The sequence below is a fragment of the Alnus glutinosa genome, chromosome 6 (assembly GCF_958979055.1).
Source record: "Alnus glutinosa chromosome 6, dhAlnGlut1.1, whole genome shotgun sequence".
Classification (NCBI taxonomy): domain Eukaryota; kingdom Viridiplantae; phylum Streptophyta; class Magnoliopsida; order Fagales; family Betulaceae; genus Alnus; species Alnus glutinosa.
The window spans coordinates 4,322,318-4,338,545 of NC_084891.1; the positions used below are offsets into that span (position 1 = coordinate 4,322,318).

At 37.9% G+C, this 16,228-nt stretch overlaps 1 protein-coding gene and 1 pseudogene across 1 annotated transcript; both read left to right on the forward strand.

Moving 5' to 3' along the window:
- The first annotated feature begins 637 nt into the window (after positions 1-637).
- On the forward strand, positions 638-2,503 carry LOC133871945 (gibberellin 2-beta-dioxygenase 6-like). Its single transcript, XM_062309419.1, has 3 exons — positions 638-1,098; positions 1,656-1,977; positions 2,101-2,503. The coding sequence occupies exons 1-3, from the start codon at positions 653-655 to the stop codon at positions 2,335-2,337; spliced, it is 1,005 nt and encodes a 334-aa protein (XP_062165403.1). The 5' UTR covers positions 638-652; the 3' UTR covers positions 2,338-2,503.
- Positions 2,504-11,948: 9,445 nt separating this feature from the next.
- Positions 11,949-13,573, forward strand: LOC133870648 (gibberellin 2-beta-dioxygenase 6-like; annotated as a pseudogene).
- The last annotated feature ends 2,655 nt before the right edge of the window (positions 13,574-16,228 follow it).

Genomic DNA, 16,228 nt, shown 5'->3' on the forward strand with positions numbered 1-16,228 from the left:
ATTTATAATAATATACTTTATTTAACATAAATCTAATTCCAGTCACAGCGGAAAATAATTGCAAGATAGGAGTAGCATATTCAAAATGTCGGTGCCTGTCCATTTTCGATTATTAAGAAAAAGAAAAACCCAGAATTAATTAATATTGAATCAACACGAAAAGAAACAGTCCTCGGCGTAGTGCATGGTACCTGTCTGGCTGTCTATTTTCAGTCAACGATGTCTTTGCTGCCCCTTATTTTCCGCGAAAATGTTTTACAGCTTCCTTTTAAATTATTATTATTATTATTATATAACAAAAAAAGAAAAGAAAAGAAAAGGTATTATCCTATAGTGCATGGTGTCGCTCTCACATGGTCTATTCCGTATTATTTTATGAAAAAAAAAAAATCAAATTTAATTAGTTTTGTTATGAAGTTTAATTGATTACCTCTTGAACAAACCCATCAAAGCAAAAACTTGTCTAACCGAGAAGTTTAAAAGTCTTCTCCATTTTTCAAACTTCACCTAACTATTCCCATTTTCAATTATGATATTGTATGTAGTTATTACCCTAATTATATGTAAGATGGTACACGGGGGTAAAGTGTCACAACTTGTGTAGCATCCATTAGCCTATATATATATATATATATATTTACCCTTTGCAAACATGTCTGAATCTGAAATATCAATGGACTTGGAGAGCTACCCTCCTATTTTTCGCTTGCCAAACATCCAAACTCAGATATTCATTGACTCACCGGTCAAAGAATCGGAGCCTATTCCTGTCATAGATCTTCATTGCTTGAACCCTAGTGAGCTTGGGAAGGCATGCAGAGATTGGGGGCTATTTCGTTTGGTCAACCATGGTGTTCCTTCAACCCTTTTGAGCCAACTTCATAAGCATGCCAAAAGGCTTTTTTCTCTTTCCTTTGAATCCAAACAAGCAATATTCACCAACCCTTTGTATTACCTTTGGGGTACAACTGCTATTACCACTTCTGGCACAGCCTTAATGATAGGTCTCCAAAATATCCATTGGGTTGAAGGCTTCCATTTTCCTCTCGGTCAACTCTCGCAATTTCAACCTGAAGATCCTATTCTTGCTTCTCTCAGGTACCTACACTTTTCTTTCCTTTCCCTTGTCTCCTTTTTACAGGTGGATTGTGGGGAGCTATTGTTGAGTACTTGCACAAATTGAACTGGGCAAAAAACCCCATTTTTGGATCGAACAGTCATATTATAACGATCCATAATATTGCCCGTTTTTTCTCATCCGAACTATACTTTTCAGAAGTTTATCCATTCTGGTACTACTCTCGCATAAATACGCTTAATTGTGAAGTTCTGATAGGTTCATTGTTATCTCGGTTTTAAAACGCGTTGTGTCATGAAGGGTGCGAATATGCAGTGTAGGACATCACAAATAGTCATTGGACTATCTAGATTTTTGTGAAGTTCTTAGAAAAATTAAATAAAATGTCATTAGATATAATCCTTTTAAATATTATTAGATCATAAGTATAATTCGATTAATTTGGTGCAACATATAGTAGAACGAGTGGAAAAATTGATGATACTCATTGAGAGATATCATGAAAAACAAAAGGCTGAGAGATAAAGCAAAATTACTTCTAATTTTATATTTTGTATGCTTCAATCTTCATTACAAGACTTGTACTAGAAGAATATGGAGAGCACCTATGTAGACTTGCCACAACCCTATTTAAAGCTATGGCGGTGGAGCTCATTCTAGATCCAAAAGAATCCAAGTCCCATTTGGCGGAGTCTACTGGATTTGTACGTGTTTACCGCTATCCATTATGCTCTATGGCAAACTCTCCATGGGGCATAGACATACACACAGACAGCTCGGTTATGACCATCTTGAACCAGTACGAGGTGGGTGGACTTGAAGTCCTCAAAGACAACGAATGGCTCCAAGTTAAACCAATTCCGGACACATTAATTGTCAACCTTGGAGATATGATGCAGGTCCGGTTAAATTAAGATAATTAGCATGCATTAACGTGTGTGTGTGTGTATATAAAACAAGTTACAATATTAGTTGTTCAGTTAATTTTTATTTATCCATTTGGTTTCTTTTGAGTATTTTAGGCGATAAGCAACGACAAGTACAAGAGTGTGAAACACAGAGTCAGGTTAAACAAACATACCGAGCGAATCTCTGTCGGCTACTTTGTGTTCCCAGAGGAAGGCAGTGTTATTCGGAGCTCCAAGTACAGGCCGTTTACTTATGGTGATTTCCGAGCACAAGTTCAACAAGACATCAAGACACTTGGGTTTAAGGTTGGCCTTGACAAGTTTAAGCATACCCTGGCCTCTTCACCATAATGGGGGCTCCAGTCTGCTTTGTCTTAGCTTTGTGTTTTCCTTTTTCTCTTCTTTTTTATTTTTATTTTTTTGTTTGGTGTCATTAGTGGATAGATATTCTTAAAAATTATGTTGACCGGATTGTTAGTAATTCAAGTAGTAAATGTAAGAAAACGTTTATGAGGCCCACATGCCCAAGCAGATAGGTCCTACAGAGACTCTCTCACGTTTATTGTTCAAATTGTTAGCAATTCGAACAGTAAATTGTTAGGGATATATCCAGATCCGCAACGACTAGTTGGTTGTGGTGGTATTAGTGTTTGTATAGTTTATCTTGGATTAATTTGCTTATAATGTGATAAGATAAAGAGTTATAACTTATAGTAGAGGTGTGTAGATTATAGGGATTTTTTAATCTTTTTAGGAGAAATTTCATTTAACTCATCTCAACTTACATCACTTTTGTAATATCCTTTTCATAAAGTTCAAAAACTTTTAATTTAGTTTATCCAACTTCAAAAAATCTGTAACCTTACCCTTCACATATGGATTTGGGGTTAAATCCACATTACTTGCATAAGTGAAAAAAAAAAAAAAAAAAAAAAAATGTAGTAGAGACAAAACAAAGAGGTCAACCTTCGTACGTTTCTTAATTTTTATCATGGAAACCTCAAAAAGTTACATTAAATAAAATCATAAAATAAATAAATAAACACAAATTATGAACTTCAAAAGTCATGGGATTAAAAAGTTAATTTTTCAGGCCTTTCAACACAATATTAATTTTCTCTGCCAAGGAAATTAAAGGCTCGATACAAAGCGCATTACTGATTAATAGACTTTAAAATAAATATCTTTATTATAAGTTTCGCTTTTCCTTTAACAAAAACTTATTTGACCTCTTTGTTTTTGTGTATATATAGACAAATAATTTTTTTAAGTCAACAACCTTTGGCTAACGCAAGAGCCAATAGGTGTCCTGATGAGAGGTTTTAGAATTTTGAGTGCAATCCTCAGTCATTAATGTCTGGGCAGCAAATATGGTGTAACGTCTTTTTAAAATTTTAAATTACATGAATATATATATATGTTATTAGTCTAAAAGATTTAAGGTAAATGTATTGACACTTTTTAAGTCTAAGTTGACGCGTGATTTAAAAATGATTTTTTGCTTTTTAAAAATTAATATTAACTTTTTTACTTTTTCGTTTATTTTTAGATCCACGTTAACTTTTTTGTCATATCACTTTAAAATATTATTTTTTTAATTAATTTTATTTAAAAAGGATATTTTTTTTTTCAAAAAAAAAAAAGAATTGCCGCCACCCCCTTGGAAGGGGCCACCTCTGAGGTGGCTCACGCCCTCCCCCATGGCCCGGGGGTGGTGCGGCCACCACTCCATCACCCATTCTTGATCATCGCCCAAAACACCCCAGAGCAACAAGCCACCATCGTCCGCTGCCAGCCCCCCACTGCACACTTTTTTTTTTTAAAATTTTTTTTTAAAATTTTTGTTTTTCCTCTTCATGAACCAAACAACAAAGAAGCTTATTTGTCTCCTCATGTTGGTGAGCCATAACTTGGGTCCGAACAACATCCACCAATCCACCCATCGGAGCCCACACAACCTAGAGCCACGAACCACCGCCGATAGTTGCAACCCACCCCATCACCCACCTACGACCGCTACACATCATCAACCTGGACAGATTCCTTCTTAAGAGGACACTAAATAAACCTCACGATCTTGCTAGCCGGGCACAGTCTTTCAAGATTCAATCTTTCACCGAGCACTCCATTTGCTAAAGAGATGCAGAAAACCTATTGACTAATTTGGGGCTTAGGGTTTGTAAAGTTGTAAAGTTCTTTCATCATGCCTTCCAGTTTGTCGGCAAGTGTCCGGCCACTTGACTTTGGGGGTAGTTCGGCTCTTGAATATTAGAATCTCCACGTACGGAGTCAAGAACGACGAGTTCTATTTTGATCGAGTGATGGAGGACCACCTGAACTTTCTCGCCGAAGCCGCGGACCCCTAACCCTGCTTTTTTTTTTTCTTCTTCTTTTAAATTTTTTTTTTACAAAAATAAAATTATTAAAAAAATAAAATTTTAAGGTGACGTGGTAAAAAGGCTGACGTGACACTAACGGAAGTTGCGAAAATTGATGGAAAAGTGAGGGAGAGACTAGTTTCAAATTCGCGAAAAAGTGAAAGAGTTAATATTGATTTTTAGAAAGTGAGGGACCATTTTCAAATCGCGTGCCAACTCAGGAAGTGCTGATACATTTACCCAAAAATTTATCTGAATCATGAAATCCAGAAGCCGAAGTGTTACTTTTACATCTTTTTTTTTTTTTTTTTTTTTTTTTTTTTTTTTTTTGTTTTTGACCAAAGTAGTTGATCTTATTGATAAAGAATAGAACAAGATGATTCAAATTAAGATATAGGGATAGCAAGTTCCTTAGTTATAATACCACAGATGCTATTTGGGATGTCTTTCAATCAGACAGAATTTATTACACTGGTGGCTGTAGCATTTGTCAAGGTATTTGCTTCCCTCCGCACTTGAATAAAAGCAGCTGATCTGAAATTACCCAATTCTTGTCTCACTCCTTCTATGAAATGACCAAAAATATGCAGGGAGGATTTGGCCATATTAAGCTCATTACTCTTATTATTCCTTTCACAAAAGATCATCATTATGATTTATGCACCTAAAATTAGTACGATTTAATGGTGTAAATGATATCACATCATTTAATTTTTTTAAATAGTTTACCAGCATATATATATATATATATAACAAGTGTTGTTGGAGGCAACACAATATAAAAATTCTCATTTTGTTTTGTAAGATCTAGGTCTTTTATATGGATTCAATGCATAGATAATGACATGCAAACATATTTAAACAGTGTGATGTCAAGATTGATTATATAATATCACATCAAACAAATTATTTTTATCTATCGCTATCATTTTTTTTTTTTATGTGATTTGGTAGATGCAAATAGGACAAGGCCTTGATAGACTCCATGCATATAATATATGATGTACGTACTATATTTTTTTCAATATTTTAAGTAAATTGAAAAAAAAAATTAAAAAAAATACTTATTTAACATAAATCTAAGTCCACTTGCAGCGGAAAATAATTGCAAGATAGGAGTAGTATATTCCAAAAGTCGGTGCCTGTACATTTTCGATTATTAAGAAAATGAAAAAACCCAGAATTAATTGATATTGAATCAACACGAAAGAAACAGTTCTCGGCGTAGTGCAAGGTACCAGACTATTTTCGGTCAACAACGCGGTTGTTGCCGGGCAGAAATTTTTTACAAATCAGCTTGTAAGAAATTTTTTACAATTTACATATAAAAATGACATGTATCCCTTGACATGTGAGAAACACATGTTGTTTTAATAGTATGTGTTTCTCACATGTTTTTTTTTAAAGGTATTAATAAAAAAATGTGTGATTCTCACATGCTTAAACGACATATGTCACTCTTATATGTAGATTGTAGGAAATTTCCTACAAACCGATTTGTAGAAACTTTCTGTCTGTTGCTACCTCTTATTTTGAATTTAAAGTTATTATTATTATTATATAAAAAAAGGAGGTATTATCCTATAGTGCATGGGTGTCGCTCTTACATGGTATATTCCGTATTATTTTATGAAAAAATCAAATTTAGTTTTGTTATGAAGTTTAATTGATTATCTCTTGAACAATAAACCCATCAAATTTGATGGGTTATTAATATTCCCCATTTCAAACTTCACCTAACTATCCCCATTTTAAATTATGAAATTATAGGTAGTTATTAATATTCTTCACGTAAAGATCAGTATTCAGTGCATTGGCAGGATATATACTCGATCCATCCGACCTAAGACGGTGTTGGAGGAACCAAGAGGACAAGTGTCATAATATAGCCTAAAGTGGTCATCTTCTCTATACAACTTCTTTTTATATATGTAAGACAGTGCAAGAGGGACCAAGAAGACATTTTCCACAATATAGCCTAAAGTGGTCCTCTTCTCTTCACAACTTCTCTTTATATGTATTAAGTAATGCCTTTTGTAGCATCGATCAACATATATATATATATATATATATATATAGAGACTTAACGGTTTCATTAGCTTTGCAATCCTAATGATAGCGTACACTGGAAAGTCTACAACTGTTTCAACAATAAAATCAGATTCCGTAGGAGAGGCATTTCCTTCCTGGGATTCTTCATCTTCTAGTTGTGTGTCAGCTGTATAACATGGGTGACTCACTTGGGAGGTTGTTTGGACTCCCTTTAACTTAAGTTTTCTCAATTCTTTTTCTAATTCTAGATCTCTTCGCTTTAGTTCTTCCGTTGAGGTAGAACCAGCAAACGAATGCCTAACTGGAGTCTTATCCTTAGGTTGTCTAGATGATCTAGACCTTGGCACTTCAGATCTAGATGCACTAGATCTTGCAACTTCTTCTATGAGAAGATTTGACTTTGGGGTCGACTGAGAACCTCGGTCGAAACTGATCTTAACAGTTCCATCCAAGTACTGCTGGATATAATCTAGATCTCCTAGATTATGTCTTATGAGTTCAGGCTTAAAACTTTCATTGGTTAGCATCCATTCTTTGGGTAACTCAATGTCAGTCCAATTAATTGTTCGAGGAACGTGAATACTCGCGTTACTCTGGCTACTTTGAATCAACTTTTCCTTCTTATAGAAATCATTCGGCTCAAAGCTTCTTTTCTTGAATCTTTTAAACCGTTTCTTATGCTTTCTATATTCTTCATGCTTACGAGACTTCTTATGCTTCTTTGATGGTGCTACCGAAGGTAGACCATACTGCTACTCTTGTAATCTTACCTGAACCTCTCAAAAGCCAAACACTTGTAATGTTTCATTCCAGTGTTTCTAAGCCTAAGCTTGTAATCGCCAGTTGCATTCTGGCCTAAGTTCATTTGTAAGTTTTCATTCAAGTTATTTTGAATCTAAGCATTACTTTTAAGTTTTTCATGATCTTTGAATACTCTCTTATTTTGTATTCAGATTTTGATATGCAAGTTATTACGCACATTACTATGTTCATCTATGCTAGCCATCACTCTGTCCACACTACTCTCACCACACTCTACTTCTAAACCCCCTATTCTCTGCTTCCACACCCCTTTTGGTATCAGAGCCGTAAGTGTTGAGTTGATTCCTGCTTAATCTGTACATCCGCCCAAGTGGTTGGTTATTTGTCTTAAACTGCTATTGTTTCAGTCTGTTTGTTGTACCACTCTCTGTTAAGATTCTAGGCTATTAGGAAGATGACACTGCCGTCAATGTGCCGTCAGCGCAGCTAAGAGCCGAGGGAAGGGCCAAGTAAGTCAGGAGAATACACGGATAGGACACAGAGGTCTGACCTTGGATACCTAGTTGGAGAACAGAGGTGAAGTGCGATAGAGAGATTTCTTGCGGTAGAGGGATCGAAACAGTATACGTTTGAGTCAGGTACCCTTAAACTTGCAAAGATGAATAGATTGTTCAGATCTAACTCATCAGTAAGCTCTAGATCCACTAGGATCCCTGAGATTCCAGAGGTAGTCAACGAAGAACACGTTGAGTACCATGATGAGGATTCTTTCATTGATATCAATGATTGGAACATACCCAAAGTCCCTAGTAAAGAAATTTACAGGAAGAAGTGGTCCATGACATCGTTCAAGACTGAACAACATGTCAAGACTGTAGAGCAAGTTTATGCTCTCAATAAGGAATATGAGTTATGTCAGCTTTTTAGTCCAGAAGCTTTAAAGAGACATAGAAGAGAAGGCCACAACTTTATCCACATAGGATTAGTTCAGGTCGCTATTAAGCCCCTAACAAGAAAAGGTCTTAAAGCCTCTGTTATGCTAGGATTAAGAGATGCCCGCTTCACAGACTGGTAGGATAGTCTCCTCGGAGTCATTGAAGCAACTATGCATGATGGACCAGTCTATTTTGATTGTTTTCCTGATTTCATCGTAAGTCTAAGTGATCCCCATATCCTAAAGGTTTTAACCCTAAGTATCAGAACTCAAGGATTCAAAGTCCTTGAAGGAGTTCAACCTTTAGCTTTAATTTACAGGATCTACCATAAGTGCACTGGAACTAACATGAACTTCCAGGCAATCAATAGAAGCCCAAGGAATCAAACCATGTTGATTCAAAGTAGCCAGAGTAACGCGAGTATTCACGTTCCTCGAACTATTAATTGGACTGACATTGAGTTACCCAAAGAATGGATGCTAACCAATGAAAGTTGTAAGCCTGAACTCATAAGACATAATCTAGGAGATCTAGATTATATCCAGCAGTACTTGGATGGTACTGTTAAGATTAGTTTCGACCGAGGTTCCCAGTCGACCCCTAAGTCAAATCTTCTCATAGAAGAAGTTGCAAGATCTAGTGCCTCTAGATCTGAAGTACCAAGGTCTAGATCATCTAGACAACCTAAGGATAAGACTCCAGCTAGGCATTCGTTTGCTAGTTCTACCTCAACGGAAGAACTAAAGCGAAGAGATCTAGAATTGGAAAAAGAATTGAGAAAACTTAAGTTAAAAGGAGTCCACACAACCTCCCAAGTGAGTCATCCATGTTATATAGCTGACACACAACTAGAAGATGAAGAATCCCAGGAAGGAAATGCCTCTCCTACGGAATCTGATTTTATAGTTGAAACAGTTGTAGACCCCAACTATGCACCCTAAGAAAACCTTTTGAGATAGATTTCAAGATCCTTGAAAAAGATTTTGACTCTGAAGCAAATCTTGAAAGAAGAAAAGCCTATAAGGAAAGGTTCAACCTTGAACAAAAGAAAGAAATTTTAAGCCGTTTTAAGAAACACATATGTGAAATAGAGATGAACATCTCTTATTTCGACTTTGTTGATGAGTTTTACCCTGTAGAAAAAAAGGTTCAAACCATCTCTAAGGAAAAGTGGGTAAAAGAAGATAACACAGTTGTTTCTTCAAGTCACCCTCCACTAGAAACCATAGTGTTCCAGCAAACCACTACGGTTAAGGCCTCACCCTTTAAAGTTGCATCTGAAAACACAGATGTTAAGAAAGTCATTGAGCAAGCCAATTACACCAACCAATACCTAAACTCTATAGGAAACCAGTTGGATAAGATTGAAGAAAAGCTCGATAATAAGCCTCTTCCAAAAGAGAAACATAAGCCTTTTAAGCAAGAGAAACCAATAATCAAGTTTCCAGAACTAAAACAGGGAACTAGTTTAAAGGTTAACAAGAATAAGCCCTTTGTTGAAAAAATAGAGGAAATGCTTAAGGATTTGGTCACGACTAAACAAGAACAACCCAGTAGTTCTAACACTATGTCTGTTGTTAAGATCCCCGAGTCTTCTGAGAATTCATCAGAGACAGAGTCCTCTTTGGAATCTGATTCAGATGAAAATATCAGAAAAATCGAAAAAGCCCTTTCAGCCCTAGAGCTGAATCGGATTCACAAGCCTAAGTTTTCCCCAACAAGTTTCATCAAGAATTGGTATCCCAAACCTACCCCTCCGGATATCCAATTTGAGGAAAGAAGTTTCCAAAGTCAATTTGCAGTTTCTGCTGATAAACTATACGAATGGAATATCGATGGTTTAGTAGAACAGCAAATTCTTGATAAGTTAACCCATTGACCATAGTTTCTAGCAGTTATGTTATGAACCATGATTTAAGCCAACCAGAGGTTGTTGACCTCTTAGTTGCAGGTTTCACAGGAACCCTTCAATCCTAGTGGGAAAAGCATCTCACCGATGAGTCAAGAGCCAGCATAAGAAGTGCTGTCAAAACCAAGGAGGAAGGAATTCCTATATTCAATGAAAAAATTGGATTAGGAGATTCTGATGCTGTCAACACTTTGTTCTATACTATTGTAGAACATTTTATTGGCACGCCAAGCCACCTTGCGTCTAGAGTCCTTGACCAACTAAGTAACCTTAGATGTCCTACCCTAAACGACTTTAGATGGTACAAAGATGTATTCCTCTCTAGAGTCATGCTAAGATATGATAGCAACCAACCGTTTTGGAAAGAAAAATTCATAAACGGTTTGCCTCACCTCTTTGCCCATAAGATCAAAGAAGAACAATGTGATAGAGTATGATAATCTTACTTACGGGAATATCATAAGTGCTATCCAAAAAGAAGGTCTTAAGATGTGTATCGATATGAAAATATCTAACCACGCCAATAAGGATAAGAAAAAGGCTAATACGCCAATAAGGATAAGAAAAAGGCTAAGTATGAAATGGGTAATTTCTGTGAGCAGTATGGTCTGCCTTCGGTAGCACCATCAAAGAAGCATAAGAAGTTTCGTAAGCATGACGAATATAGAAAGTATAAGAAACGGTTTAAAAGATTCAAGAAAAGAAGCTTTGAGCCGAATGATTTCTATAAGAAGGAAAAGAGGAAACCTAAGAAAAGATTTAAAAGATTTAAAAGATCTAAGACCAACAAAGATAGTTGTTATAAGTGTGGTAAGCCAGGTCACTTTGTAAAGGATTGCAAAGCTAAGGAAACCATTAAGTCTCTAAAAGTCTCTAACGAAGAAAAAGAAAATTTAATAAGAATGTTAGAGATAAAAGACACTGAGTCCAGTGATAATGAGTCTGAACTAAGTATTAGTTCAAGTGATAATAGCTATTGCTCCTACAGTAGCAATAAGTTTGAGTCAGGTCCAGACATAAGTTTCGGTTGTAACGACACTTGTTGCAAAACAATTGGTGTTATAACCAAAGAAGAAGAGCAAGAAGAATTGCTTCTTGATCTTATTAGTAAAATAGAGAATCCTGAGTTAAAAAGACAATATTTAGAAAAGTTAAGAAAACTTCTCACTTAATGCCAAGTCTCCAAAATATCCAATGGGTTTAGGGGTGGGCAAAACCCTACCGAACCCGCAAAATCTGCCCCGCCCACCTCGCCCGGCCTGAAATGGACGGATTGCATATTCACAAAGTCATTCACGGGCCTTAACATGAAGGACCTGTGTGTTATGAGGCGGTTTGCGGAATTGATATTTTTTCAACCCGCCCCGCCCCAAGTATAGGTATAAGTATACATACGAAAGTTTTCCTAACCCTAATCTGATTTAGAATTCTTCACTCTTGTCATTCTCTCCTTTCAAAAAAGAGAAGCATAAATGGTCATCATGTGAAGCTGAAGCATAGGCCATAAAGCAATTTCTGGCTGAACGCTCAGCTCTTTCTTGTCTTCTTGATTCAATAGTGTTTTCTCTTTCGTTTCTTCTTCTTGTTGAATAAAAAAAGCATAGAGAGCTCTTCTAATTTTGAGACATGTGTTGTTGTCATGTTGTGCATAACTTCAACGACAAAAAAAGGAATCGAAGACGATGATGAAATTTTATTATCTTGTGTCCCTGTTGTATGACCTCAACTGGCAGAAGGCACTGGCCCCTTCCTTCATTCTTATACGGTTATAAGATGGGTTTTCTGAATATTCACTCTTCAAGATTTCAACCGGCCGGCACAACCTTTGTCTCAGATTTTCAGTCTCCGGTTGTGTTTGGGTAATACCCGAACTGACTCTACCCCGCCCCGCCCCGTGAAACCCGATACCCGGTGGTAAGCATAGTTATGGTGCGGGTAACGGGGTTGAATTTCTCAATCCGAAGACCCCGGGTTGGGTTCAAGAAAACCCCTAAACCTACCCCACCCCGACCCTTGCACACCCCTAAATGGGTTGAAGGCTTCCATTTTCCTCTCGATCAACTCTCGCAATTTCAACTTGAAGATCCTATTCTTGCTTCTCTCAAGTACCTACACTTTTCTTTCCTTTCCCTTGTCTCCTTTTTATTGGTGGATTGTGGGGAGCTATTTTTGAGTACTTGCACAAATTGAACTGGGCAAAAAATCCTATATATGGATCGAACAGTCATATTGTAACGATCCATAATATTGTCCATTTTTTCTCATCCGAACAATACTTTTAAGGAGTTTATCAATTCTGGTACTACTTTCGTATAAACATGCTTAATTGTGGAGTTCTGATAGGTTCATTGTTATTACGACTGTAAAACACGTTGTGTCAAGAAGGGTGTGAATATACAGTGTAGGATGTCACAAATACTCATTGGACTATCTAGATTTTTGTGAAGTTCTTAGAAAGATTACATAAAATGTCATTAGATATAATCCTTTTAAACATTATCAAATCATAAGTATAATTTAATTAATTTGGTGCAATATATAATAGTACAGGTGGAAAAATTGATGATACTCACTGAGAGATATCATGAAAAACAATAGGATGAGAGATAAAGCAAAATTACTTCTAATTTTATATTTTGTATGCTTCAATCTGCATCACAAGACTAGTACTAGAATAATATGAAGAGCACCTATATAGACTTGCCATAACCCTATTTAAAGCTATGGTGGTGGAGCTCATTCTGGATCCAAAAGAATCCAATTCCCATATGGTGGAGTCTATAAGAATTGTATGTGTTTACCGCTATCCATTACGCTCTATGGCAACCTCTCCATGGGGCATAGACGTACACACAGACAACTCGGTTATTTTCATCTTGAACTAGTACGAGGTGGGTGGACTTGAAGTCCACAAAGACAATGAATGGCTCCAAGTTAAACTAATTCCCGACACATTAATTGTCAACCTCGGAGATATGATATAGGTCCGTTTAAATTAACATAATTAGCATGCATTAATGTGTGTGTGTGTGTGTGTGTGTGTGTGTGTATAACAAGTTACAATATTAGTTGTTCAATTAATTAATTTTTATTTATTTATTTGGTTTCTTTTCAGTATTTTAGGTGATAAGCGACGATAAGTACAAGAGTGTGAAACATAGATTTTGGTTAAACAAACATACCGAGCGGATCTCTGTCAGCTACTTTGTTTTCCTAGATGAAGGCAATATGATTCGAAGCTCCAAGTACAGGCCATTTACCTATGGTGATTTCCGAGCACAAGTACAACAAGACATCAAGACACTTGGGTTTAAGATTTGGCTTGACAAGTTTAAGCTTACCCAGGTCTTTTCACCATAATGGGGCTCCTGTCTACTTTGTCTTGTTTTTGGGTTTTCCATTTTCTTTTTTTGTTTTTTTTTTTGTTTATTCGGTGTCATTAGTGGGAAGATATTTCTAACAATTCTGTTGACCGGATTGCTAGTAATTCAGGCAGCAAATGTGAGAAAACCTTTATAAGCCTCACATGCCCAAGCAAGTGGGTTCCATAGAGACTGTCACACATTTATTGCTCAAATTGCTAACATTTCGGAAAATAAATTGTTAGGGACATATCCAGATCCGCAACTAGTAGGTTGTGGTTGTTGGCGTGAGCTGTAAATATGCTAGAATGGAAAGTAAATATTCTAGAATGGAAAGTCTACTAGTATGGAAGGAGATTAGCGTGGTGTGATTATAGCTTGATATTAGGCATGATATTTGTATAGACCAAAAATAGGATGAACGTGCTTCTATTTAATTGTGTTGATTCAATGGAAATAATATGAAGTGAGATTATTCCCTAACTGTTAACATGGTATCAGAGCAAGGAATTTGATCCTCGCTCCTAGAAAAAACCCTAGCCGTTCTTGCCTAACCCATACCGTTCAGCCATGGCCGACCTTGTCACCAATTCCCGTGATGACCCACCACCGACCACCTCCATCCTTACAAATCTCACCAACCAAATGACAATAGTCCTATCTAAAGTTCAGACCCAAACCCATTCCACCGAAAGTTCCACTACCCTAATTGGTATCAATTTGGATAGTTCCAACTACTGCCTTTGGTCCCAGGTTGTCGAGATGTATATCTCCAGCAAAGACAAACTGGGATTTATCAACGGTGACTATCTGACACCTTTAACGACAGACCCATCCTTTCAAAAATGGCGAACCGATAACGCCATCGTCAAAGGATGGTTGATCAATTCAATGGACCCGACACTCATCGAAAATTTCATCCGATTTCCCACTGCTAAAGCAGTTTGGGATGCTACATTCTTTTATGGAAGTGATAGCTCTCAAGTCTATGAACTCCGGCAACGTGTTGCCTGCCTGATACAAGCCGGCGGCCCCCTTGAGAAGTTCTACACCGATCTATAAGGTCTCTGGAGCGAGATCGACTTCCGACAGCCGAATCCGAAGGAGTGCCCCGCCAACATCCACCACTACAATTCCCTGCTCCAACAAGACCGCGTCTACACCTTCCTCGACGGGATCGACGACCGGCTCGACCGCATCTAGAGTGATGTGCTCCAAATGCAGCCCTTCCCTTCCATCAAGCAAGCCTACGCCTATGTTCACTGAGAGGCTCTTCGGCAGGCCGTCATGAGTGCTAACAACTCCCACACCGCCTCTGGCGCGGTTCTAGCCACCAAGGGGCTGCGGTTGCAGCCGACCCACTGTGCGGGTTCCAGCCCTGGCTTCCAACCTGCACTCGGGCAAGTCTTTTGTGACCTCTAGGTCAAGTAATGTCGAAAATGCCCCTGACGGGGGTAAATGCTCCCACTGTGGAAAACAAAATCACATGAATGCTACATGTTTTTTTTAAAAAATGGGTATCCTGAATGGTGGTATGAATTGCAAGCAAAGAAAAAAAAGAATTATGTTGGTGCAGATACAAACATCGGCACTGTGGCTGTCATGTCATTTGAACCTCATCTTTTTCTGGTTCCTCAAATCAAGTCCCTAGATGCGGACCCGGTCTCAGATATAGGTAAGATTGGCTCTGGCTTAGCCACCTCCTTCAGTGATGGCAACCGTAATGCTTGGCTCCTTGACTCCGCAGCCACAGATCACATGACCTTCGATGATACTGATTTTACTATGAGATCTACCCCGCGACGCACTTGTGTTGAAAATGCTAATGGGGTAGTCTCCCAGGTTACAGGGGCTGGCACCGTGTCCCTGTCCCCTTCTTTACAACTATCGCATACAGTACTTATCCCATCGCTCTCACATAAGTTACCGTCTGTTGGCCAAGTTACTGAAGAATTAAATTGTGTTATCTGAATTTACTCTCATTTTTGTCTTCTTCAGGATATTCTCAACAAGGAGATAATTAGGCATGGTACTAAAAGGGGGGGCCTTTATTATGTGGATGACGTTAGCACGGGTCATTTTTTCACGTACGCAGTGATGGACGGGAACGACAAATCCGGTTATGGCATCAACGATTGGGGCATCCAAATTTTGGTTATTTGAAGCATGTACTTCCTGAACTTTTTTCTAATATGGTGGTCTCTGAATTGAAATGCCCTACTTGTATTGTAGCCAAAAGTCACCGTACTACTTATTTGCCAAGTTTGAATAAAAGCATTGTTCCGTTTGCACTTGTTCACTTTGATGTGTGGGGTCCTTCCCCAATTTCTATTGTCTCGGGAGTTCATTGGTTCGCCATCTTTGTTGATGACTGTACCCACATGACATGGCTCTACTTGATGAAACATAAAGACGAGGTGTTCTCGATCTTTCAATCGTTCCCTGCGATGATCCAAACTCAGTTTTCAGCCAAACTCCGAGTTATCCGCTCTGACAATGGAGGCGAATTTGTTAATCAGCGTTTCCACACCTATTTCGACCACTATGGACTCATTCATGAGACGTCGTGTCCTCAAACAGCACAGCAAAATGGTGTGGTTGAGTGGAAGAACTGTCATATTCTTGAGACTGCCCGAGCTCTACTACATGGAAATCATGTGTCGACCCAATACTGGCCCGATGCGGTATCCACCGCTGTCCACCTCTTTAATAGACTTCCCTCCAAAGTCTTGGGTCCAGTTTGGTGTGTTGGTTCTTGTGAAGGTGCACATAAGCCATGCACCCAAATATTCGGGGAGGGAGCATGAGGGTCGTGGGTAGGGAGACATGGGACACTAGGACTGG

Excerpts from the sequence above, each read along its gene's own strand:
- LOC133871945 (XM_062309419.1), top strand. The coding sequence starts at position 653 with ATGTCTGAATCTGAAATATCAATGGACTTGGAGAGCTACCCTCCTATT. Across the intron at positions 1,099-1,655 it reads CCTATTCTTGCTTCTCTCAG|ACTTGTACTAGAAGAATATG; the intron begins GTACCTACACTT and ends CTTCATTACAAG. Across the intron at positions 1,978-2,100 it reads ACCTTGGAGATATGATGCAG|GCGATAAGCAACGACAAGTA; the intron begins GTCCGGTTAAAT and ends TGAGTATTTTAG.